The sequence below is a fragment of the Chanos chanos genome, chromosome 6 (assembly GCF_902362185.1).
Source record: "Chanos chanos chromosome 6, fChaCha1.1, whole genome shotgun sequence".
NCBI classification, from domain to species: Eukaryota; Metazoa; Chordata; class Actinopteri; order Gonorynchiformes; family Chanidae; genus Chanos; species Chanos chanos.
In genome coordinates this window covers 26,547,058-26,572,057 of record NC_044500.1, presented here as the reverse complement: position 1 = coordinate 26,572,057, position 25,000 = coordinate 26,547,058, and the positions used below count along the sequence as shown (strand labels likewise).

General features: G+C 40.8%; 1 protein-coding gene across 1 annotated transcript in view; it reads left to right on the top strand.

The window, feature by feature from the left end:
- tox2 (TOX high mobility group box family member 2) overlaps positions 1-25,000 on the top strand; it is a 92,742-nt gene that overhangs the window by 59,152 nt on the left and 8,590 nt on the right. The window contains 3 exon segments of the mRNA XM_030778554.1: positions 1,199-1,459; positions 17,650-17,883; positions 22,299-22,529. Of these exon segments, the coding sequence (XP_030634414.1) occupies positions 1,199-1,459; positions 17,650-17,883; positions 22,299-22,529 (726 nt within the window).

Below are 25,000 nucleotides of genomic sequence, written 5' to 3'. Positions count from 1 at the left end.
TTGTGCCTGTCCATTTTGTGGAATACGATATCGCTGACTTTTTTCATCCTGCACCTTTTTCAATGGTGTTCTATAGCTTTGAGTGAAGTACACAGCTAATGAGCACTAATTAGTCTCATTTAAACATCTTTCTTATAGATTTTGTTTCATAACAGCGCGATCTGAATGTTGCAACTGTTTTTGGCGATTGCAAGCATTAGAAGGCCATATGAAAAACAGATTTGGCTAAACTGAAAAGGGGATGAATTGGGGAAAAAAATCCCTCTTGTTAGGGGGGGAGAAGGGTAAAAAGGTGAATGATAGTGTGAGGTGTTGTGAAAGTTGAATAATGTATATTATGGGGTAAAACAAGGGTTCCCCAAACCCCCCTCCGTCTCTGTCTCTGTCTCTCTCTCTCTCTCTCTCTCTCTCTCTCTTTCTCTCTAACCACGAAATTCGCTAAAAGTATTTGTTTGTAAGATGAATGGCCATTCTGCAGGAGAAGATGACAGGCAACACAAAGATGATATTGAATTGATTTCTGAAATGTTGCAGAACTGACTGTTTGATGTATACGGCCAGACATGAATCATAAAAATTCTATTAAAAAAGCTCTTCTATGGCTGACAGCGGAATATTATTTCTGATGATTAATTTGACTGAGTCATTATGAAGGGACTCCAGTCAGATCGCCTCAGACAAAATTGCTTTTCATTCCCCCTTGAATACCCCAGCCATTTCTCTCTCTCTCTCTCTCTCTCTCTCTCTCCCCCCTCCTCTCTGCCCTCTTTTTCTTCAGTATTTAGTATCATATTTTTCCATTTGTCTGAACTAGACAGAGATTGACCTAGTCGAGCACAGAAAAATTCAGAGATTTTCACTATTTAAATGGATGAGGAGAAAAAAACAAAATAACCAATAACGTTGTTCTGATTGCTGAATGCACAGAAGGTCGATTCATGACAGCATCCATCAACCAAACTATTAGCAATGAAAAACCAGCCTGCTAGCGTAATACATTAACAGTTATTTGCAGATGCCAGTAAATAATTAGTAAATAATTGGTACTAGTGTTCATATTTTTACCGGCATTTCACAAATAAATCGCTGAAGGATCTGGTGAATAAATGAAAATGAATGTGAATGTGTTTTCTTCAAGAAATAAAATCCCCTCTCTCTCTCTATCTCTCTCTCTCTCTTTGTTTCTGTCTCTCTGCAGCAGAACTACTCTGGGCAGGGAGGGGGCAGTGGAAATGGAGGCGGAGGGGGTGACGAAGATTATGAGATCCCCCCTATTACCCCCCCAAACCACCCAGAACCCCCACTGCTACACCTGATGGACCCAGAGTCCAGTTACCTGTGTCACTCTCTGCCCCATAACGGCCTGATCAACCCTTACTCTTACCCAGAGCTGCCCGCGCTCATGATGTCCAACATGCTAGCACAGGATGGCCACTTGCTCTCCGGCCAGATGCCATCGGTAAGTCCCCTACGCAGCAGAATGTGTGTGTGATAGGATGGATGGATGGAGAGATGGATGGGTGAAAGGATGAGAAATGCATGAGATATGAAAAAATGGCTAGAGTTTGAACAGAGTGGCTATTGGGATAATTGAATGGAGGATGAGCAGATGGATGGATGGAGAGTGTTCATGTTCCAGTGCAAAATTTAGTTATTTTACATTTCATAAACACCCTCATCTTCATATTCACTCATTAGATGGGCTCTGTGTTTGACTGCTCTCACAATACCATTCACTCATCAAACATTTGTTTAAATTAAAAAGTGTTTATAAAATCCACTTGCTTTCAGTTCATTGAAGCTTGCTGAATTTACCATGTGAACGGATGAATGGATGGATAGGAGGGACAATGGACTGGAAGAGGGGTTAAATAATGGATGTGTTGATATATGGCTGGATTGTTTACCATCGTATGACGGTGTATGTTTACACTAAGCCTGAGGTCATGTTGTGTTTGCCCTGCAATGCACTTAACCAACCAGATCAGAGAAATCAGGCCACAGGCAAGAGTCCATGTGAATACATCATCAACCTGAAGTGGAGTGATAGCAGGAAAAAAAAAGAAAAGGAGACAGAAAGATTTCTGTTCGCTATTCTGTGGCAGCCATGACACAAAAAAGACCTGTGGGTAAAGTCATCAGTGTCGGTTCTTTTTTTTTTCTGTGGCAGACAATCACTGTATCACTCCGTTGACGTGTGATTCCTTCTGGCCATACTCGCAGCTCTTTGGCTAGCACTCATATTCTTCATCCTCTAACAGAGTGAAGTCAAATGTCTCAGTGGACTTGGAAATGGCCGTGCATAATCAGTGTATAATCTTTTTGTTAAGTTTTGTAAGTGAAGTAGCAGTGATGGTGTAGTGGTGAGGGAACCGGTAGATTGTGGGTTCGAATCCCAAACACGATGTGATAACTGCCCATATGACCTTGAGCAAAGCACATAATCCCAAGGTTATTCTCAAGGGGCCTGACCTTTGACCCATACAGTTAGATTTATACTCTGAATTAGAGCGACAGCTAAATAAACAAAATGAGGTTGTGAACGAGTAACCAACCGTAATCCATGACCTTTTTGACATAATCCGTTAAGATTAGCTTGTAAATATATGGGATTACTTTAAATAGAGGTGGTTCTGAGTGACGTAAAGAGAAGTTTATGGCACATCATATCTGACTTTAAATGCACTATATGCACACAGCTTTGTAGAGAAGTTTTACCAAATGGTTGAATGAACACCTTGATGTATTGCTATTTTGTTCACTCAGAAAGCCCTAAAGCAATGTTCCTGGTTTGAGAAGTTTGGTTTTAGAAGAAAATCAGGGTATTGACACTGTCTCTGTGAATAAACTGAGCTTCTTGAGCAAAAATTATATTTTTCTGCTTAGTATAAATTTCCCCTTTAAATGCACGATTGTTCAGAAAAGACGGTCTACAGTCGCGATAGCCTTTCAGGAAAGAAAAGAATCGTATTTGACTTTGAGAAATTGTATTTGTGCCACTTGCAGCTATATCCTGAGCAAAATATCAGCGTCTATAGTGTTGATTTTCATTCTTATAATGGGCTGGCTGTTGCTATTGAACCTGCTCAAAATGGAGATCAGGCGCCGTTGAGAGCTGCTATAAAATGGAGGCTGCTGTTTCCAGTACGTAAGAACAAACAGACATTTTTGCCATCTAATGGAACTCATACACATTACAGTTCCTGGCTGAAATATGGTTTTTCAATCGACTTCTGCGCTGACAGTGAACGTGGCCATGGGTCGTACAGTTTCGCTATGTACTTTAAAGAGATGCGATCATTTTCAGTCTCTCAGCTCATCCATACAATTACAATGACAGATTGATCCTCAGGAAATTTATCAAAACGATTCAGCACACTTCATCTTTTTCCCCCTCTGTTATTTCTTTGTTTGTTTATTTATTTATTTATTCATTTGGTTTCCATTTCTTGTAGAGGTGTATGTAGAGCGTATATGGAAGGTACAGGCTTTTGATAGCGTCATGGATCATAACATTAGCTTTATCGATCGCGACAGAACAGGCCACAGACGCTAAAAATAGACCTTAGAATTGTGCCTCTACAATAGTTAGATAATACAGTAGATACCACTAGATATTACAATTTTTGGCGACCTTTTATATATATAAAGAAGATAAATATGTGAGCTAAGCTGTACATTACGACCTTCATACTTTTTTTTCCACTTTGCTCTGACCTTTAGCATGTGTGCATTGTGAATGATGGGTGTTGATCGGTGTCTATGGATTGAGTATGTGCCATCTGTACTTGGATCTCTGCCCGTGTTCTTTCTCCTTGCCATTGCATTGTAAAAAAAAGTTCTATACACTGTAAAACAAAGGGAGACCAAACAATATTTCATTGTTTCTGGCACTGTGATGTTATTGTTATGCCAAAGAACCCCTCATGTTTTCTGTTGTTTGGGTTTGATTTTTAATAATTTTGGGGATTGTGTCCAAGTATAATTCATTAACACAGTGATATGACGTATAAGGGCCACAAGGTAATAATTATGGATTTGGTTATTCTGCTCTGAGGAAGAGCAGGTTTAAGTTAAATTGTAAGAAGAGATGAGAAACAAAAGATTGTTTTTTTTTTGGTTTCCTACTCACTGCTTGTTCATCAGAATTGTCAGAGCTTTTGGCGCTGAGAAATATTCAACCTTTTCAGACAAAAGCAAACAGATGCCTGACCACAAAAAGAGACCATCTCGTTCTGTTCAAAACCTTAAGACTGTATTTTTGTCGGTTACGAAAACCAACTTACAGTATAGACTAGCGAAATTTGACAAGAATGCAAGTAGAAGGCAGTGGTGTTTACTATAACTGTGCATTGGTGCTCATTTTTGGAGATGTGTCAGTGGTTTTTGCTTGTGTTCTGGATTGGCCATAAACAAAACGCTGTGGTAATGATGAGCTGATTCACAGGCACGCAGAGGTCAGCACACACACCACATATATTCCATCTCGAGCTAAGAGAGAGAGAGAGAGAGAGAGAGAGAGAGGGGGGGGGGGGGGAGACCCATTAGGTTTCATATTTCTCCTTCAGCAGTGTTGCCAAAGACTGTCTGAGAGATCTGTTTTCATTAGAGAGGGAGCAAGAAAGAGAGAGAGAGAGATGGAAAGGTGGGGGAAGGTAGAGCGATGAATAAAGAAAGGGAGGGGTGAAAAAGAGGTTGAGTGAATGAATTCGATGGATGGATGGAAGGAAGGTGGGGGGGGGGGGGGCTTGTAATGATGGAATGTCATCAACCTAGAGCGGGGTTTAGGGATATGATACAATTTAGAGAAGAGAGCCCATTTAGTCAGGCAGCCAGCATTGGGTTTCAATGAGCAGCACAAAGGGGTTCCTACGTAAAGAAACCAAGAGAGAAAATTCACTACCTTATCTTACATTCTCCAGCCCTAATCCTGATTAAAACTCATTCAAAACATCAAAACAAATCAAACTGAGATTCTATGCTCTTATAAAGACCAGTAACTAATTAGTTCTTACAAACCTTCATCTGCTGTGTTTCAGCGTTTTCCTCACACTAGCCATACGTTTTTAAGTTTGAAATATCTTATCATATATATTCACTACACTTTTTCCTAGCCATGTATATTTAAGCATGCCCTTGTTAGATCTGCTTAAAGATTAGCAATAAAGGCTAGTATCCAAAGGCTTGACTGTTTCAGGCTGTCCCATTCTAACAGATTGAGAAAACACAGTGCTATTATTGGGGAATACTGGTTTTTATTTATTTGTTTGTTTTTGTTTTTTGTTTTTTGGTGGCTTTGCCCCAAAGGAAGGTGCATTACTATAAGTTACCCTAAGGGCGGTATAGCTTGCTAGATTCTAGTCTCTCACCCCCTTCAGTTATTATTATAATTATTATTATTATTTAAAGAGAGCACCTTCTTATTTACACAGAGTTTATTAAATTTCAACAATACCAGCCTGTGTAGTGTTAATGAGGATGCTCAGTGGGTAACAGAAGTCATAGTGACGATAAGGGATTAACTTGTATTAGCTATATATCATCAATTCAACATTCTCAGGTGCTCAAAATCCAGTGAAGGATTCATGACATTTATACAGACTAAATATTTGTGTATGTGTCATGTAAGGTTTTAGGCCATACCGGAGTATAGTCTCATTTCAATCGATAATATCTACAGCCGCGCAATTGGCAGGTCATGCTGCTAATCGATGCTAGCTCCTGATGAGCATACAATATCTCAAATTGGGGATTAATTTCTCCATTAACTTCTCTGTTACCATGGAAAGCTCAATGTCCAGTCGTATATCTCTTTCTAGTTTGATCGTTTATTTATTTATTTCACTAAAAAAAACAAACAAACAAAAAAACACTTTAATTGTATTATTTATAGTGTCAGTCATAGTCGTCTGATAGTTCTCAGACACATTCCGCGTTTTTGTGCTTAAAATAACACAACAGTACGGTTCATTCAGGCTCTTGCACACAAGTTTAACTTATCTCTTGTCCCTTACAGAGCTCACTGCTGTGCCACAAGGCAGTAAATTCCTCTAGGGTCAAGGCATCAAATCTTTTCTTTTTCCTTCTCTTTTCCTTCCTTTTTTTTTTTTTTTTTAACATGAACATGATCCCTGTTCATGATGCACTGATGCACTTGGCAAGTCTTCCTCTCATCCTGTTAATGCGCTAGCTGTCATAGCTTCTTCCAGTGCCCTCCCTATGCATTAGACATCCAATATCTGCGATCGGGTGGCATGGTTCTTATCAATTAGCCCAGCAAAGATACACGTCATGGTTCTGAGGCAGTGTGGAGGATTCTGCTGTGCAGGAGAAACATTTTTAAACTCTTGTCCTGGTCAAGTGACATAGATTTGTCTTAGTTCACTTGAATATTTGAATAATCTCTCTATTTTCATAATTTAGGACCCAGGACAGTATACATTAACTGTCTGTTTGATTGACATTGTATTATCATAAATCAGTTATAATCTTTGTAAGAAGTCATGAGGAGCAGTGCTGCTTTGTGACGTCGTGCAAAATGGTGATCACACGATTGGTTGAAGTACATGTCACAGATATTGATTGATCTTGCTTACTAGTAATGAAATAAGTCCTTAAATAAAAAAAATGAAAGACCACAGCAGAATACAAAAATTACCACTGCAGCATTTCAGAACCTCAGAGAAATGGCTATAACACTGAATGCTATAAATTACCCCAGGCCTCAGTTTCATAACAAGAGGCTGTGGTGTCTGACACAGAATGAGTACAGACTATTTAAAATTCAAACCACCTAGACCTAAACATCCTCTCTGTGCTAGCTTTTCATTACCACGTGGATGCCATGCCTTCGATATGTCTTCTCTATCAAACGTTTAGCTTGTGGTAGCTCATTATGTTTGCGAGACGTGACTTAATTCTCATTTGATATACATTATCATATGTAAAGTAAGACTAACTCATTACTAATCAAACACATGGTTGGCCAAGTTTGCGGTTTATAGATTTTAATAAATTATGAAACATTATTAACCTCTTCATATGCTTTGAATTAAAAAAAAAACTACAACAACAAAAATAAATAAAACAACATGTGATCAACAAGGAGAGGTTGCATTTTGTGTGTCTTGAAACATGTGTATGTTTGCCTTATGACTGTTTCTATGGTTACGGTAAATGACCCGCTACAGACTGCAGTTTACATCATAATTTAACGGGTAGTTATTTCGATTCTAACATTTAAAGTCCGCACCGTAAAAAGATTGAGAACATTTCTCAGAAAGTGGATGGCTTTGTCTGTGGTGATCTAGCCTCCCAGTATCTACTGGAATCATAAAAATGGTTTTATGGTGATGTCACCGAGGTGTCATGCAGTGAAACATTAGGGCTGAAGCTTTCACAGATAGCCAAAGCAAAGCTACGGTTGATAGCACAACATGACAAATGGGAAGGAAAGAGCTCGGTCTTGACCGAGTGTTTTTCGAAGCGTTTTCAAAATGGCTTTGAAATCAATGATTATGTTTTGGCAAAGCACTTGACTGAGTTCCATTCTTATTCTGCTCCCTGACATGCAATTATTCTCAAATGATCTTTTTTTTTTTTTTTTAACAACCCCTTCTGTCTTTCATCAGTTTGTAGCACTGCTGTTGAAATGACATCATCTAGTGCTAATTAATAACCGTTTACTCCAAACATCCAATATTTGAGACCAAAAATCTGGTTTAGAAGAACCACCATCTGAGAGGTTTTTGCAGTTCCCCTAAGACATTAGGTGTGTGTATTTATTCAAACAGGACAGGGGTGGTTAGTTCATACCAGACCTCCACAGCTCCAACTGTGAATGGACTCATTTCAGAGAGACTCTGATCACTTGGCTGTTTTTAAATGATATAGCAGTAAAAGCACGTCTTTAATGTTATCACAGCAAATAGAGTCTACTTCATGTCCTGTGGTGCCGTGTTTTAACAGGCCTGCTGTAGCTGCACTGCACTGCTGGTAAATCCATCAGACAGTGAATTATCTGGACTGTGGTCTGAACTATGTCATAAATAGCTCTCCTATATGAAGACTTTACCCAAAAATCACAGGCTATTCCTGTATCTTCGGACATAAACCCAGCTTCTAATCAGATGCGTTTGGCTTGGATTTCACCCAAAACTCCTCACTAAATGCCCATTGAGATTGTTGGCTGTGTTTGTTGTGCTGTTAACTGTCTGTTGGTTTGGAATTGGATTCTACATTGAAGTTGAGGAATAAAAAGAAAATACAAATTCACAAATTCAGTTGAGAGAGAGAGAAATGAAAGTAAATCCAATTATATTTGCCTCGTGGCAAAAGTGTAAGAATTACACACTCAGAGAGAGAAGCATGTGGAACTTACTTTTTTGATTATTGTTATTATTATTATTATTATTATTTCCATTACAATTGAAAGAGTATGATTAAAAAATATAACATCTCGTTGAAGGATATCACTCGCTTGATTGATGCGGCTATGGCAAATGGTAGTGAAAAACATTCTCCGTTCGATAGGTCCTATGAAATCTAGTGGAAAGCAAGAACCCCTGCTTTTTAAACAGCTTTCTTTTCACCCGTGCGATTATTTATTTTCAAATAGTCCTTCAGGGCAATGTACCATTTTCTTATTTCACACCCCTATTTCCCATAAATGAGGCGATGCAGCAATAAATCAGATCCCCAAACAGAGACTTGTGCACACCCTGAAAAGGTCTAAAGATTTATGTAACACATTCATGTTTTCCACTTCTTCATTTTAGTGCAGCTCTGTGAAAACCCGCCTAATAAAAGGACCTATTAATATTTCCTGTTGCCTAGCAACCGCCGGCAGCAAGTAATAGCATTCCGCAGAAAAATAGATGACCGGCCGATAAGGAAAAATTCAATTCTTTTATTATCTCATGGGAGAAGGTGCCTTATTTCTCTCACACAATATGATATGAGACAGTGCTTGTATATTAAGAAATATTTTAAAGAAATAGAAGTTATTTTCCAATTTCATTATATCGAAAAATGGTTGAAAGGGAAAGAAGAAAAAGGTCTTCTTGTCTCTCTTGGCAAACTCCTCTTTTTTTTCTAATAAAGTCAATTAGACTTTGGATAGAGCTAATCAAGAACATAATGTATAGATTTCATATCCTTATTTTGTATCCCTAATCTTGTATACTGTGAAGATTGAGTGTATGTATATCCATATACATTCACACTGACCTAAAGTGTAAGCTATACTTGCACGTCTTCTGTTGTGATCTTCACAGAAGCTCGGTGAGATCTCTTCATTTTTCAGTGATTAGTGCACAGACTTTGGGTCATATCTCTGCATAAATGGCAATATATCCACTTTTTCTGTTTATTTTAAACAGACAAAATACCTGTTTTTCTCATGACACGTGCAGCAGTAGCCATCAGCATGATCGATATAAATTTGATTTGATTGAAAGTCAGTTCATTTCACTGAAAGCAGTGCCACATTCACACGTTCTCATTGGCATCAAATTACTGTGAGACAATGAGCAACCCAACACAGAGGACAGAATTACCGTGAGACAATGAGCAACCCAACACAGAGGACAGAATTACCGTGAGACAATGAGCAACCCAACACAGAGGACAGAATTACCGTGAGACAATGAGCAACCCAACACAGAGGACAGAATTACCGTGAGACAATGAGCAACCCAACACAGAGGACAGAATTACCGTGAGACAATGAGCAACCCAACACAGAGGACAGAGAATTACCGTGAGACAATGAGCAACCCAACACAGAGGACAGAATTACCGTGAGACAATGAGCAACCCAACACAGAGGACAGAATTACCGTGAGACAATGAGCAACCCAACACAGAGGACAGAATTACCCTGAGACAATGAGCAACCCAACACAGAGGACAGAATTACTGTGAGACAATGAGCAACCCAACACAGAGGACAGAATGACAGGGCAGAAAACAAAGGGTTTGGTGTAACAGTCTCTCTCTTCCTCTCTTTCTCGCTCTCTCTCTCTCTCTCTCTTTCTCTCCATCTCTCACTCATATATAGGCTGATATATATATATATATATATATTCACACACACACACACACACACACACATACATATATATATATGAGGGTTAATGTGTGAAGGCAGTTTTTCTTTTTTTTCCTAATGTTTACAGTGCACACTGTACTTTAGACCAGTCCAGTCTTAACCAGACCCCAACTCTCAGCCCAGTGCCCTGACACTTAACAGGAACGCTCTGGTGTCCTGCTCTACCTGTTCACTGATGTCTCTGACCCCGTAAGGAGCCTGGACGTGCAGTCTGATTCAGTGGCTCATGGAGAAGCTCCAGGCAGACTTTAGCTTCCCTGCATTGTGGAGAGGTTTTCTATGAGCGAGTCTTCTCAGAATGGGTCCTGTCACAAACACGTGGTGGGCATATGTGAAGAGTTAACACGTCGCTAATCATCCTTAAATGAACCTAATTGTCACTATGACTCCCTGCTGAGAGAAAAATGTGAGCGAGTGTGTGTGTCTATGTTTGTGTGTGTGTGTGTGTGAGAGAGAGACAGAGACAGAGAGAGTGAGAATAAGAGAGAGTGGGTATACGTGTTTTTTTTTTTCTTTTCTTCCTTTTCTTTTTTTTTTTGATTAGGAGGAGTAGAAACGATCTGTCTTCCTGTCTGTTGCATGTGTTGATGTGTCTGCCTCTTTTCTCCTACAGTCATTTTAGAACTGTCATGTCAAACACACCTCAGGTACTGACTTTAGAGCAGAGGGAGAGAGAGAGAGGGTAAAGATGTTCTTCTGTTGGCGCTGATGAGTGGAAGCCTTAAATTTATTCCAGTTTAATCAGTGTCTATCTTCACTTGCTGAAATCATGAGTTCTGATCCCTGTCCTTCTGTGGAGATGTGTTGGCATTCAGAGACCCTGGTTTTCCAATACTGCAGCTCTCAGACCCATACTTAGGCCATTATCGGCACAGCGTGGGAGCTGACCACAGCACAGATACACTACAAGCAGCTGAACCAGATGTACTTCTGCTTGGCCTGTCTTTAGCTTCTCTGTAGCCTTATGCCATCCGATTACTCCAACTCTTCTTTCGTTACCTGTGTTTTAGCTCTCATGTTGTTGTCATTGTCGTTGTTGTTGCTGATTTTTTTTCTTTTTCCTCCCGTCTACTTCTTCTTCTACCATATTAAGTTACCTTCTCTTCTTTAAATGTTTCTGTAATGTTTCTGTTTTGTTTGGTTTGGTTCACTTTGGCCCTCATAATTCTGTTTTCCACACTCTCCGCAAACATCACTTGTTGAGACAGTTTCTGTGTTCTCTCACTTGTGATTTTTCACCCATGTCCAGAGTTGCTGGTTTTGTGCTATGAGAAATAGGTGTCAGATACTAACACTGTGGACAGGGCGGTTATGGCACTTGGGCTGGGACAGTGTTTATAACTTTGTAGCCTCTCACATGAGCGTTTTGGTGATATTTCATACCGTTGTGAAATGAACACTTCCTCACTTATGCGCCAAGTCTTGACGCTTGTCTGGCATGTCAATATGGGTGCCCGTTTTACGTAGTCACGTTGGTTTGTGAGGCATCGGTATGTCAAAATATGACAGGAAGAGTAACAATCACCCCTATTAAGTTTGGTAGATAATTGGCTGTAAATTGTCTTTGACATCTACCACTCAGAGCGCCAGGGGTGCCTCATTTAGCTTTTTTTTTTTTTTTTTCTGCGTCTCACACAACAACAGCTATAACTAGGCTTTTCTCGCTACCAACTCTTAAATAGAACATATGTGCGTGCGTCTAAGCTGCGTAATGAGGGTTTAGCATAGTGATGTGGAACAGCAGTCCAGTGTGTCATTAGCACCATAGTTGTATTCCCTCTTGCAGATCCAGCCTCTAGGATCTTTAGCTAATCTAATCCAGTCTCTTTGGCTGAGATAAACGTTTTGTGTGTGAAGGGGCAGCTTTGGTTTGCTTACTGATTTAAAGAGCGTATGATTTATAAATCCACTTCTTTATTAGCGCTCGAAGCGCTTTTTATGGATGACCCTCGCGGGTATACACACAGCCCTGGCAGGCAAACCCGGAGATAGAGATGAAACAACCCAAACGAAGGAGTGAATGGAGGAGGAGGAGGTGGGGAAGGGGGAGGGGAAGAACGGCGGTAGTGTTTTTTCACGTTCTGCCCCGAGGGTGAACGAGAAGTCGCGGTAAGGGCAAGGCAACAAGACGAGGGTTCCCTCTCTCTCTCTCTCTCTCTCTCTCTCTTTCTCTCTCTCTCTCTCTCTCTCTCTCTCTCTCTCTCGGTGAGGCGTGTTTACCGTGCTTGTGAGAGATCAGTCTCCGGCGCTTGGCTAATTAAAGCTGCCACGGCCGTGGGCCTGCGGGGATAATGTTCTATTATTATAGTCATTTGTTTCAATTAAACGCTCTGTGATTTTACAATAGCAACTGTGAACCTGCCCAAGTAAGCCATCACTCCCAACAAGATGTCTCCAATCAGAGAGAGAGAGAGAGAGAGTAGGGGAGGGGGGTTATTGAGAGAGAGAGAGAGAGAGAGAGAGAGAGAGAGAGAAAGGGAGGGTTTGCGGGGAGTGGAAGTCTTAGCCAAGATTTCTTGCACTGCTTTCCAAAACTGTTCTGTTGACAGAAAGTGAGTTGAGTTCCAAAACAGTAGCACAGTTGGAATAATGAGACTTATTAGTACAATCAAAATGGGACAGATTTTTATCCGCCTTGTGATATTAAACAAGATTTATGTCTAGCCTAAATGACCTAGCGTGGCTTGCTCAGATGGCTTTTGTGAGCTGAGGAGTTTAGCATCTTGATCTTGCTCATTCTGGAATAAAACAAAGAGAGGAATTTAGATTTGTCTCAGTAATCACTTCCATTCGCCGCTGTGTGATATGACTATAATTCAGAAGGACCAGAAATGCATTAAGTTATATTATCGGACAGTAGATTCAGGACATATTTAAAGGAGCAAATGGGAACAGACACATACGTGAAGTTAGTGACTCCAAGTGGAAATGTATACAGTGAACTGTAGCGAAGCGGAAACTAATTGAAAGAATAAATGCGGACAGACGTCGCATAGTGTGTTTACTCAGCCACTTTGGTACAGAGTGTATCCCCAGGCACTGGCTACAAATACAGGTCTCCCATTGGTTAAATGATAATCAATCAAACTGCACAGTCAGTCACGGATAGCCTGTGAGCGCTGGAGAGGCGGGTTCAGAGGGATGACAGAAACTGCAGCTCTGTGATGTTCAGTGCAGTGCAGCAGCCATGATTGGAGAGCCATGTTTATATGGGTTCTATTTAACTGTCATCTGCACAATGTGAATACAAATGTCTCACAGCACAAAGAATGGAGAGGCTACCCAGTGTTCTCCCACCAACACCAGGATCTTTGCACTATTAGCAGTGTGCTCTGAGTGTGTGTGTGTGTGTGTGTGTGTGTGTGTGTGTGTGTGTGTGTGTGTGTGTGGGGATGTATTTTTAGAAGTAGGTGAATGTGCTATAATGTGTATGGATATGTTTTGTGTGAGTGGGCATATGTGCATGGAGTTGAATGTATTTGCCAGTGCCAGTGTGTACATAACTGTATGTATGTGTGTCTGTGTGTATGTGTGTGTGTGTGTGTTTAAGAAGTGCATTTCTCCTCACATCCTACTTGCAATGTCAAATTCCTGCTCCACACTCTGTCTCTGTTGGGGTAGGGTAGGGTGTGGTGAGGCTGAAGCACATAAACACTGAATTTATGGATCTAGCCTTTTGCTTATGTATATTTGTGCATTGCCTCTACAGCTGACCCTCACTGTTAAAGTGTGGAGAAGACGAGGGGCAGTTTGTCTTGGGGAAGAGAGACAGTAATGGCCAAATAAAGGCAGTTTGCCAGACTCCTGCTACTCCCCATACCACCCCACCCCCTCCCCACTCCTACCGATGAGATACCATTTAGCAATTAGCATACAGTACCTATGGCAACGGCTAACCTTTGTAAGACTCTTTCATAATGTTTGCACAGCCGTTCCCAAACAGCTTTATATAGCCTCAGCTGATGAGTGTTAGAGATAGGCTTCTCTCTCTCTCTCTCTCTCTCTCTCTCCCTCTCATTCTCTCTTTCACACACACACACACCTCACTTTCTCATTCCATCTCCTCCTGATCTTCTTCACCCACACTCTTCTGTTCTGTTTTTTTTTTTCTCCTATCCTATCTCTCCTTATATTTCAGTTTTGCTCTCTCTCTCTCTCTCTCTTTCTCTCTCTCTGTCTCTCTCTCTCCCCCACCCATTCTCAGGTGGCAGAATAGCAAACAGACATTAAAAATGAATAGTCGGTATGTATGCATTGGAACGGGAAGCAATCAGCAGGCTACATATTGTTTGTTAAATGAGTCACGTCGCCTGGTATTAGAGTTGTGAGAGAAGTCGTTTACTGAAGCCGCACATCTTTAGTCCTCTGATTACATTCCTGACTCTAAATAAATTGAGAGCAAATGTGATATTAAATTAAAGCACCACACACACTTTCATTTACTAGTATGTTTATCTAGAAAATGACTTTGTTTAAACTGAGAATGTAGGCATATACAAAGGAGTAATGTCTTTGTATTAAAGCAAAACTGAACACAAAAAAGTCATGTATTTGTTTATATATATGCATACGTACCTCCATTTCATGAATGTGTGTGTGTGTGTGTGTATGTATATATATATATATATATATAAAGGATAGAATCAGGAATCAGAGGAATCCCTGTCTTTCCCATGTTCATAAAAGATGCACATACATACATTTTTCTCTCTTCATGTCTTTTTTTCTTTTTTTGGGGGGGAGGGGAGGGGGGGTGTTAGGCGTCCCATTGTGTCCTGTAGTTTTAAAGCCTCAGAGACAATTTGCCTCCCGAAATCTTACTGTACACCGAATTTTAACCAGAAAGCCAGTCCAAAGTTGACAGGGAAAAGAAAAAAAAGAAAACAAGAGGTGGGGTTGTAATTCAAGTCAGTTCAGTTGAAATGATATTCAGAATTTTAATCATGACAGCAGTGAGGATATGCTGAAACTGAAACAAATACTATAAATTATTCAGATTCTCCTCCCCTTTTCTGTGTGTGTGTGTGTGTGTGTGTGTGTGTGTGTGTGTGTGTGTGTGTGTGTGTGAGTGTGTGTGCGTGTGTGTGTGTGTGTGTGTGCACGTGCATGTGTGCGTGCCCGTGTGTGCGTGCCCGTGTGTGCGCGCGTGCGTGCCTGTGTGTGTGTGTGTGTGTGTAAGAGAATAGACTGTGATTGATTGTTGGTTTGCTGAGCTGACGGTAGAGAGCTGAAGTTGATGGTGTCCTGCGTGCAGTAACAATCATTGGATCCTCCCAGACAGCCTCTATAATATGAGAATGCTCTTAGTCTGCACCTCTCTGCTCCTCTCCTCTCTTGTCTTTTGTGTTGTTTATAAGAAACATAGTGTGCTTGGGATTAAAGAGCAGGGTGATGCCTCTACCCGGAGGCTGTTGCTATGGAAATAGGCTTGCTGTAGCTATGATAGGCCATTCATGTTTGATTAATTGGTTTTTCAATGCTTCTTGGTTTGTGAAAGCCCTTAAAGAGAAACTCCACAGAAAATGGAAAATTAATGGATTCTCTCTCTCTCTCTCTCTCTCTCTCTCTCTCTTTCTTTCTCTCTGTCCTTCCACTCTTTTGCTCCCCTTCACTCCCTCTCTCTTTCTCTCTCCTTTTTTAACATCGGAGCTATTTTGACTGTATTTGAAAATTGAAGTGATGTTGTTTTTGAAATATGAGAAATATGGGGCTAGGAGGTTGTGCTCTGGATGTAAGGAAGTGTGTGTGTGTGTGTGTGGTGTTGTTGTTGGTTGTTGGGGGAGATAGAGGAGGGAGGGAGGATATTTGAAATGCAGAAAGAATGCTTTTGTTCATTTTCTCTTTTGTAACTAGCTGCTCCAGTCACACAGTCTAATGTCCTGTAAATTCTTAATATTTCAAAGCACCATTCCGTCTTCTCACATCACTAAACAGTTTTTTTCTTTTTTTTTCTTTTTCTGTCTTTTTTCCCTCCCCACATTATGAGCTCTACTGAGGCCAATTAGCACTATTACAGAGCCAGGCCTAGATCACAGAGTGGCGCGCGGCTAATGTTTACTCAGCCCGCTTTGGTCGAGCACTCTCTCTTCATTTCTCATTTTTTTCCGCATGTGAAGTTCATATGTAATGTATTATTCAGTTCATGAATGTTTCATGGGACAGATAAACGCTAGTTCATCAATTTTTTTTTCTCTTTCTCTGATTTGTGGTTTTTGGAGTATTCCTATTTATGTGTGAATTAATTTATCCGTTTGCAGCAGTAGAGCAGACATCTGGTTGGCCTGCTCCACAAGATGTGCTTTTTTTTTTTTTTTTTTTTGAAGTGGAGCAATAAGAATGAGATATGGTAAAATATTATTGCTTAAGTGTCACAGATGTTGCCGGAGATGATTAAACGCTGGAATTGAAGCTGAAAATGATAAACGAAGCTGATTTTTTTCCTTTTTTTTTTTTTACAAAAATTACATTCATTTCTCTGTGCTCATTAAAGACAGAAAACATTTCTTCTTTCGTGGAAGATTTGTTCAAGTGTCAGGTCTTGACCCCCTTTTTTTGCCTTTCGTTCTTTTTTTGTCTTTTTTTTTTGCACCTGCTATGTTTTTTTCTCTTTCCCCTAATTTGCTGTAGGTGGGTAGAAAATATTGCCCTTAGTGGCTTTCACATTTTTTGAAGAGATAAAATAGAGTGGCATATCCCGTACAGTAGGGTTCACAAAGCCTTTTGATGATGAGTCGGTGAAGCTGTGTGGTTGATGACTTACAGTAAGTTTGTTCATATCTGAAACGCTTATCAGATGTGATCTCCTACGGTAGTGTGAGATTTCAGATAAAAATCTGCTGTTTTTTTTATGAATCGGTTTGAAAAACAAAACACGTTATTTGTACCTCCCTTGATTTTTTTTTGTTTGTTTGTTTGTTTGTTTTTTGAAGTGGTTTTGTTAAGGCACAAATCTTTGTCAGAATCGCATACGAAAACCACATGGCATGAAATGGTCTGGCATTTTAGTAGGACACTGGGACTTTTCAGAGAGTTGGTTTTAGAGACATATGAGAGCGAGTAGACCTAATTTCTCTGCGAAGAATTGTGAGAATGGAGCCAGTGAAAAGCAGAGCCTACACTATTCTGAGTGTCTTTGTGGGACCAGCGATCTCGTACTGAAATAAAAAGTTACAGGCTCCCATAAAAGCGTAACCTGACCTGACTAGTTTCCTTTGGTTGCTCTGAATCCGTCAGATTAGTCAACCTTTCTTTCTTCAATCAGTAAATATATTTTTCCCAAAGGGGCAAAAAACGTAGATTGTAAAACAATTAGTGACTAAATTACTCATTACATTGAAATAACAATTGAATCTCTGTCTAGAGCTCACTTTCTGGAATTGGGATAAAACTATGTGACTATAAGCAAAGTACAACTGTAAGCAGTTAAAGCTAAGGCTAAGGATAAAATATGACTGACTAGAGTAAAGATTAGAAAAAAAAAATAGGTCGTTAGTTTTCAGGTCGTGGTGGTAAAGGCTGGTTTTCTTCTCTCGCCCTAGATACAGACGGTGACTGGGCAAGATGGTTCTCGCTATCCATCAGCTCGCCCCGCCCCCATGCTAAACAGGTCTCCTAGGATACCGCCCCACCCAATGAGCGCACTGTCCCAACTCAGCTCTCAGATTGGCCGGGGCACCCGTATGCACGGTTCCCCCTCGCCTCCAGGGAGTCAGTCAGCCACGCCCTCCCCCTCAAGCTCCGCCCAGGAAGAGGAAGCAGATTATCACTCCAAGGTACTACTGTGGGTTTCTGTTAGGTAGATAGGCAAAGATGAACATCTGGTCTTGATCTCATATCATTGTACATTTGATGGATTTCCTGATAAGGCACGCTTGTCTGTAGAGGTCAAAGCTTATTTGGGCAGAATGAACGAGGGATGAACGGGGGGGGCTGACTGAGAACGAGAGTGAAAATGAGTTATCATGCTTTGACGCTTTTTTTTTCTTTTCTATTTTTTTTTAATGTAAGATTCACTGTTTACAAATCATGATAATTTCAATTTCATGTATGAGTGCTTTTGTTCTCAATATTTCTACAGCAAAAAACACACACATACACACACACATAAATTTTTTCCTCCCTCTCTCTCTCTCTCTCTCTCTCTCTCTCTCTCTTTCTCTCTTTATTTTTGTATTGTCCTCAAAATCCAATTACTCCAGCTTGTCCATCATTTTCTCTCTTTATTGAAGCTGTCAGCTGAAATTTAATTTGAATGTTTCAGTAATGCAGAAGCTTCTAGAAATCCCTCATTATCCTCTCACCGCACGCTTAATTGGATTGGAAAGTGAAAAGAGTGAATTAACTTACACGATGTTTCAAATGACATTGTTTTGCTGCCTGATACTAAGAGTTTTTTTTTGTTTTTTTATACAGAAGCATACGGAACAAAGCAATGCCGTCTTGTTCTCTCTGTATGTTTAGGTTTTAACGTCTCTGATAGCGTCTCCGACAGTAGGAAGAAACAGGGAATTTGACCAGCATGTATTATTTGGGTACACAGTGTCAGCTTCTGCAACATTGTCATTTTAATAACAGCAAAAATTGGTGCATAATGTTTCCATAGGCGTTGTATTTGCATAAAGTGAAATAACAGAAAGAATCAGATTCAAAATGTTATCATTGTCTGGACTTTCCTGTGAAAAACTACACTGTGTTTAACTGTGAGTGCTGAGAAAAAGACTGAACTAATCTATCAGCATTTTCACACAAATACGCATTCACAGACAGAGAGAGAAGGGAGAGGGGGGGTGTTTAAAGAAAGGCATAAACACACCCACACAAGTGCGCACAGACACACACATACATGAACATGTTGACTACTACTATGCTTTGAAATGCACAGCGCTTCCCTGTCTTTTTTTTTCCTTTAATAAAGACACTTGGAGGCCAGTCTTATTGAGTTAAATGAATTTAATTTATGCAAATCCACACAACAAAGCGTACAGTCATTCACTTTCTGTCAGGTTTTTTTCCACTCAACATGTTTTCTTCTTTACCTGAGAGAGAGCAATACTAAGACTTCAGCACACTGCAGCTAAAATTCACTTTACAGGCTCTTTCATTCTGCATGTTTATTTGCAGCTGTATGCTAGTAGATGCACACACACACACATACACACACACACACACCCATATATACATGCACACATGTTCGTTTGCGGCTGTATGCTAGTACCCGCACGCGCACACACACACGCACCCATACATACTCACATGCTCATTTGCAGCTGTATGCTAGAACATGCACGCACACACACACACACCCATACATATGTAACGGTAGCGAGCGAGTAGAGTTCTGCACAGTGAGTATTGACGCTAGTGCCCATGGGTTTTAGCCTCCTTGCTAGCATGCCCACCTCCCATCCCGGGGGTTGGCGGTTTGAGTCCAGTGTGATACACAACGCAGAGCGGTAACATTGGTGCCTTGATGACCCGGCTGGGAGCGAGGTTTAGGAGGGGTGAGTGTAACAGTAGCGAGCGAGTAGAGTGCTGCACAGTGAGTATACCTCACTCCCCCAGTACTAGCGATTAACGCTAGTGCCCATGGGTTTTAGCCTCCTCGCTAGCACGCCCGCCTCCCATCCCGAGGGTCGCCGGTTCGAGTCCAGTGGTAAACACAACGCAGAGCGGTAACACATACATACATATACAAACTTGTGCTTACACACACATGTACAGAGAGAGAGAGAGAATTCAGTATCACTGTAATGTAGCAGGAGCTTGGTATTTCACAAAAACCCTTTGCGTGCTCACATCGACGTCACTCAGCGACCCATCCTTTCATGCATGAAGGAAACAAGGGGCATCATTTAGCCCATCACCATGGCATTCCATTCGCCCACTTTTAATTTATTCTCCATCCACTTCAAAGCAAAAACAAACAGATGTGCTTTCAAACACTTTTTTTCCCCACCTCCTTTTGCTTCGGTGAAGAAGAGCAGAATATGAAAGCGCATTAATGAATGAATAATAACTTGTGCTGTGGCAAATAAGAGCAGATTTTTACAGCAGGCATATAAGCAGAATGAAGCCTATATGAAAAGGACTAGCAGCAGAGCTCCTCTCCTCTCTCTGCTCTCTGGTTTCTCTTTCATCACTGTGTTTTTCACAGAATGAGTTTGGCTGTGCCGGAGAACATGTTTGGACTGGAGTCAAATTTGTTCTCTCCCTGTTTTTCTCTCTCTCTCTTTCTCTCTCTCTTTGTGCCCCCTCTTTCTTCCCTCCACACAGTAACAGTTTGCTATGCTAAGCTGATACCATATTGTGTTTCAGTAACAACTTCTGTTTTTCCAGAATGAGATATGACGTGAACATTGAATTTAGCCATATTGATATTTCATATTGATTTTTGGTTTTGGTACATGTTGGCACCCATTACAGGTTTGGGGTATTTTTTTATAGCTGTGTACCACATGTTTGGAGCACTAATTGGCCATAGGCTCAGCGAATAAATTCATTAAGAAGTGTTGGAACAAGCCCTTTTTATAATTTGATATAATTTGATATTGTTCAGGCAAGAGACATGATTACATAAACAGAGACTACAACATTGCTCTATACTCTTATACTACACACAGAAACAAACTGTTTTTATAGGTGGGGTAAAGATATATTGCATGTAAACAGTTCTATCTGTGGAGAAGCTGAAATATGCTATGGGACTTTATATGTAAGTTTGTGGTTATTTGTGGCCCAAAAGGTGAAATGTGAGCACATGCCAGTCTACTGGCAGAGGACTACTGTTTCCCTGTGACATATACCTGTGGTGTGGTACCTGTGTTGAGTTGATTTTGGGAAGTGTTTGCATAAGTAAGGTAAATGCAGACAGTTTGCTCTTTGGCTTTTCACAGAGATGGTTCACAGAAAATTCTTCCCTGTGCTGTGTGTTTTTTTTAAACCTCTGTCTGAATCGATCCTGCAGTCACTATGGTTATAGTCATCAGCTTATATAACCATTCCTACATAGGTAACGAGCTCTCAGAAAGCAATTTCATATTGGAGATTTCACTCTTTCTCTCCCTCGTCTCATTTGACTGAAAGATGTCTAAATATACCCCCCCCCCCCCCCCCCCCCCGCTCTCTCTCTCTTACATTTTGCAGGGGAAACCAGACAAACTAAATCTCTTCAGTGTTTTGAATAATGACACTATTTTTTGCAGTATGCGTATCAGTGGTGTAGAACAGAAAACAAATATTAGTGTGCGTTGGACAGGAGATGGAGTCATGTAGCAGTGATTCAAATGGGACCTTAACAAGGTCTGTGGAGCAAAGCTTGCATTAGGCAATCAATTCTCACCCTTAGTACTCCAGCAGTCCTTCTCTAGACCTACCCTGCCTGCTCCTCATTCTGTGTGTGTGTGTGTGTGTGTGTGTGTTGTGGAGGAGAGAGAAAGAGAGTGAGAGTAAGAGAGATAGAGTGTGTGTGTGTGCCTCTGTGTGTATGCATGGGGTGGAAGTGATGAGAGAGAGAGAGAGAGAGAGAGGTGCCCATAAACTGTCAGTATGGATTACATGCTTGATGTTTGATTGAAGACACACACTTTGAAACCAGTGTTTCACATTTTTATTTCATGATGTTAGCAGATAAAAAGAAAGCACATATTTGCATAGTTAAACATGTGCACTAGCAGAACAATAAGCCACATGCTTTAACGAGAAGGTGCCAAGCGAGCATTCTCACCCCCCTTCCCCTCTCTCTCTCTCTCACCCCAGACTCCCCATGAACAAAAACCAAGTTTACTGCTGTTTCACTCAATTATCCCAAAATATCAGTCAATAAAGACAGCATATGTCAAAGGGTTTACTTTGTTTGGTGGTTGGCTTTGTTTGTTTGTTTGTTTTTGTTTTTCGGTTTTTCTTTGTTTATTTTGGGGATGTCAGATCACGGTACCAGACAGAGTGATCATACAGATGTGGCTAGTGTAATGAAATATTTCACTTCAGTAATCAGGGCTGGAATGTTGGCTTTTGATTCGTATGCCTTCAGTGAGTCAATTCTATTTGATCACCAGTAAACTTAAAAAAAATTATGCTGGAATCAGCATGTGTGTGTGTGTGTGTGTGTGTGTGTTTGTACGTGTGTGTGCACGCATGCACGTGTGTGTGTCTGTCCACTCATAATAAGTCTGCGTGTCTCCTCTTGCAGATAACAGGGGAGAAGCGGCCCTCCTCTGAGATGACGAAGCCCAAGCCCAAACCACAGAAGAAGAAGAAGAAGAAGGATCCGAACGAGCCTCAGAAGCCCGTGTCTGCCTACGCTCTCTTCTTCAGGGACACACAGGCCGCCATCAAAGGCCAGAACCCCAACGCAACCTTCGGAGACGTCTCCAAAATCGTCGCCTCCATGTGGGACAGTCTGGGAGAGGAACAGAAACAGGTCAGGCCTCTTGTCTGTCTGTCTATCTATCTATCTATCTATCTGTCTATCTATCTATCTGTCTGTCTGTCTGTCTGTCTGGCTGTCTTTCTGCTCATCTCTCTTTGTATCTGTCTGTCTGTCTGTTGTACCTCTGTTATGTCTATATGGTCATGTCTGTGTAATTGTTTTATGCACTGTTGAAATATGTGAGCCCAGACAAATATCATAACCAGTGCAGGGTTTTAGAATTGCAGATGGTGGACTCCCATAGATTTTTTAGTGTGCTGTCACATTTTTGGGTATGGAGAAGAGAATTATGTGGAAGGGGATTATGGGAAATGTATTGTGCATCACACTGTATAATGACAATGTTGAAGTGCAGACTTCAGATAGTTCTGTGTGTGTGTGTGTGTGTGTGTGTGTGTGTGTGTTTGTGTGTAAAACAATTGCATGAGTAGATGTAATGAGCAGAGAGCAAGCCAGAGTGATGATGTTTCTTAGACAGAGAAAGAGAGAGAGAGAGAGAGAGCGGTAGTATTTTTAGAATATCCCCTCATAACAGGGGCCTGCTATTGCATGTCAAATAAAAGCACCTGTCTCTGTGACAGAGAGCAGTCTACTCACCCTTACGCCATGCGATATTTCTCTCTCTCTCTCTCTCTCTCTCTCTCTCTCTCTCTAACCAGACTCTCTCTGTTTTTTGGAGCCTGCTGTGTCCTTTTATTTGCAGTTAATTTTTGCCTCCTTCACTCGGCCTCTTCACCATGAATCTTCATTTCTCTGCTGACACTCTTGAATGTGAATTCCTCATTTCCTGCCCTTTTATTTATATCTGTTGCCTGGTGATTTGATCATGCGGAGAATACCAGATTAGCCATCGCCTCGCCCTTGAGTTCCCTTCAAGGACAGCTGTTCCCGAAATGTTATTGTTTGTGCGTCTTAACCCTTTGTCTGCTCCAGAGTCAGATAACTGATCTCCATATGATCCTCCACCTCCTCTTCTCTTCTTTTTCTTCCCCTTTCCTCCTCTCTCTTTTCCCAAACAATCAGAATTTTTACCTCTCTGAAAAAAAAAAAAAACCAGAGAGAGACAGAGAGCGAAGAGAAGAACGGTTTGTCCTTGGGCGATAGTGTCCGTTCCTGTGTCTGTTGCGTACGGGAATATTCACCGTGAAAAAATTGTAATGCGATATATTTCCATCCTTATCTGTATGACACTTGGAGTGAATTTTTACCTTCATGATTGGAAATCTTTCCAGCAGACGTGTTCTGTGTCACTGGAGGTTATGATGTCAGTATAAAAAAAAAAAAGAAGAAGAAGAAGAGGAGAAAAAAATCCCAGAATTCCCTTCACCTCCATGATGGTGTGCGAGTCTGGACTGGACCGTTGCAGTGATGTCATGTCGTGTACTGTCACTCTTGCAGTCCATCTGACAGTAGACGGGATTTTTCTGCATCAAAAAGCAAAGACTTATTCTTTTTATTTACATAAAACATCATGCAAGGGGTAATACTGACAGGCTGTACCATATCTTAAGCCCATGTTCTCTATTTGAATTCTTACATTTATTTCTTTGCTGTAATGGTTTACACTTTAGTGTAGAAAAGGGTTATTGTAAATATATCTTGGAAATGTTTGAGTTGTAGGGTTTGTACTTTTTGTTACTGGTTTGAAATCCTCGATCATTCCAATAATAAAACAGCCGAGGCCCTCGAGTTTCTGACTTCACAATGGCAGCTTTCTATTGGCCATTAGCGGATGATTGATTGGCCTCTGCTCCAATGGTTGCCTGTCATTTCTTTTTAGTGATGGCCTTGACCTGCCAGTCATTTGGGCGAGGAAATCTGTTAAATGGCATGGAACCGGCGTGTCTGAGCGGCTACAACACACAGCTATCCACCGCAGAATGAGATTTCACTAGAGCGCCCATCACCTTTTCCTTACCGTTCTTACCATTCTCTACAGCCCATTTATAAACCCCCCAGTCCCTCTCCCCTGTCATCCAGCACCAGATTTCTGTCTCTAATATTCAGATTAGCTGGCAACAAACAAACAAACAAACAAACATAAACACTTGTTGGATACAAAGTAGGCGGGTGTGTCATAAACAGATAAAGATATTATCACAGGTAAAAAACATGTGGACTTGCCTTGACTCCATTTCTTCTGTTTATTTGTGTAGTTTGTTTGTTTGTGTTGTTCTTGAGGTGGTTATGTGCTTTAGGCGTATGGGCAATTATTATTGTCTGATTTTGTTTGGATGTTTCTGCTGTCGTATTTGGCTTAATGTAGATACAGATGTTGTATGACATCACTCTCTTTTTTTTTTTTTACAGTGGATTTAATTCCCATGAAAGCATGAGCAGTGTGGTTCTGTTAGATGAGGCTCATTTGTTTTGGGTTTTGGCGCGTTCTTGAATGTAGAACTACAGCACGTCACAGCAGGCAGATAGCAACAGAGACATTTTATACAGGAATGATCAATCAG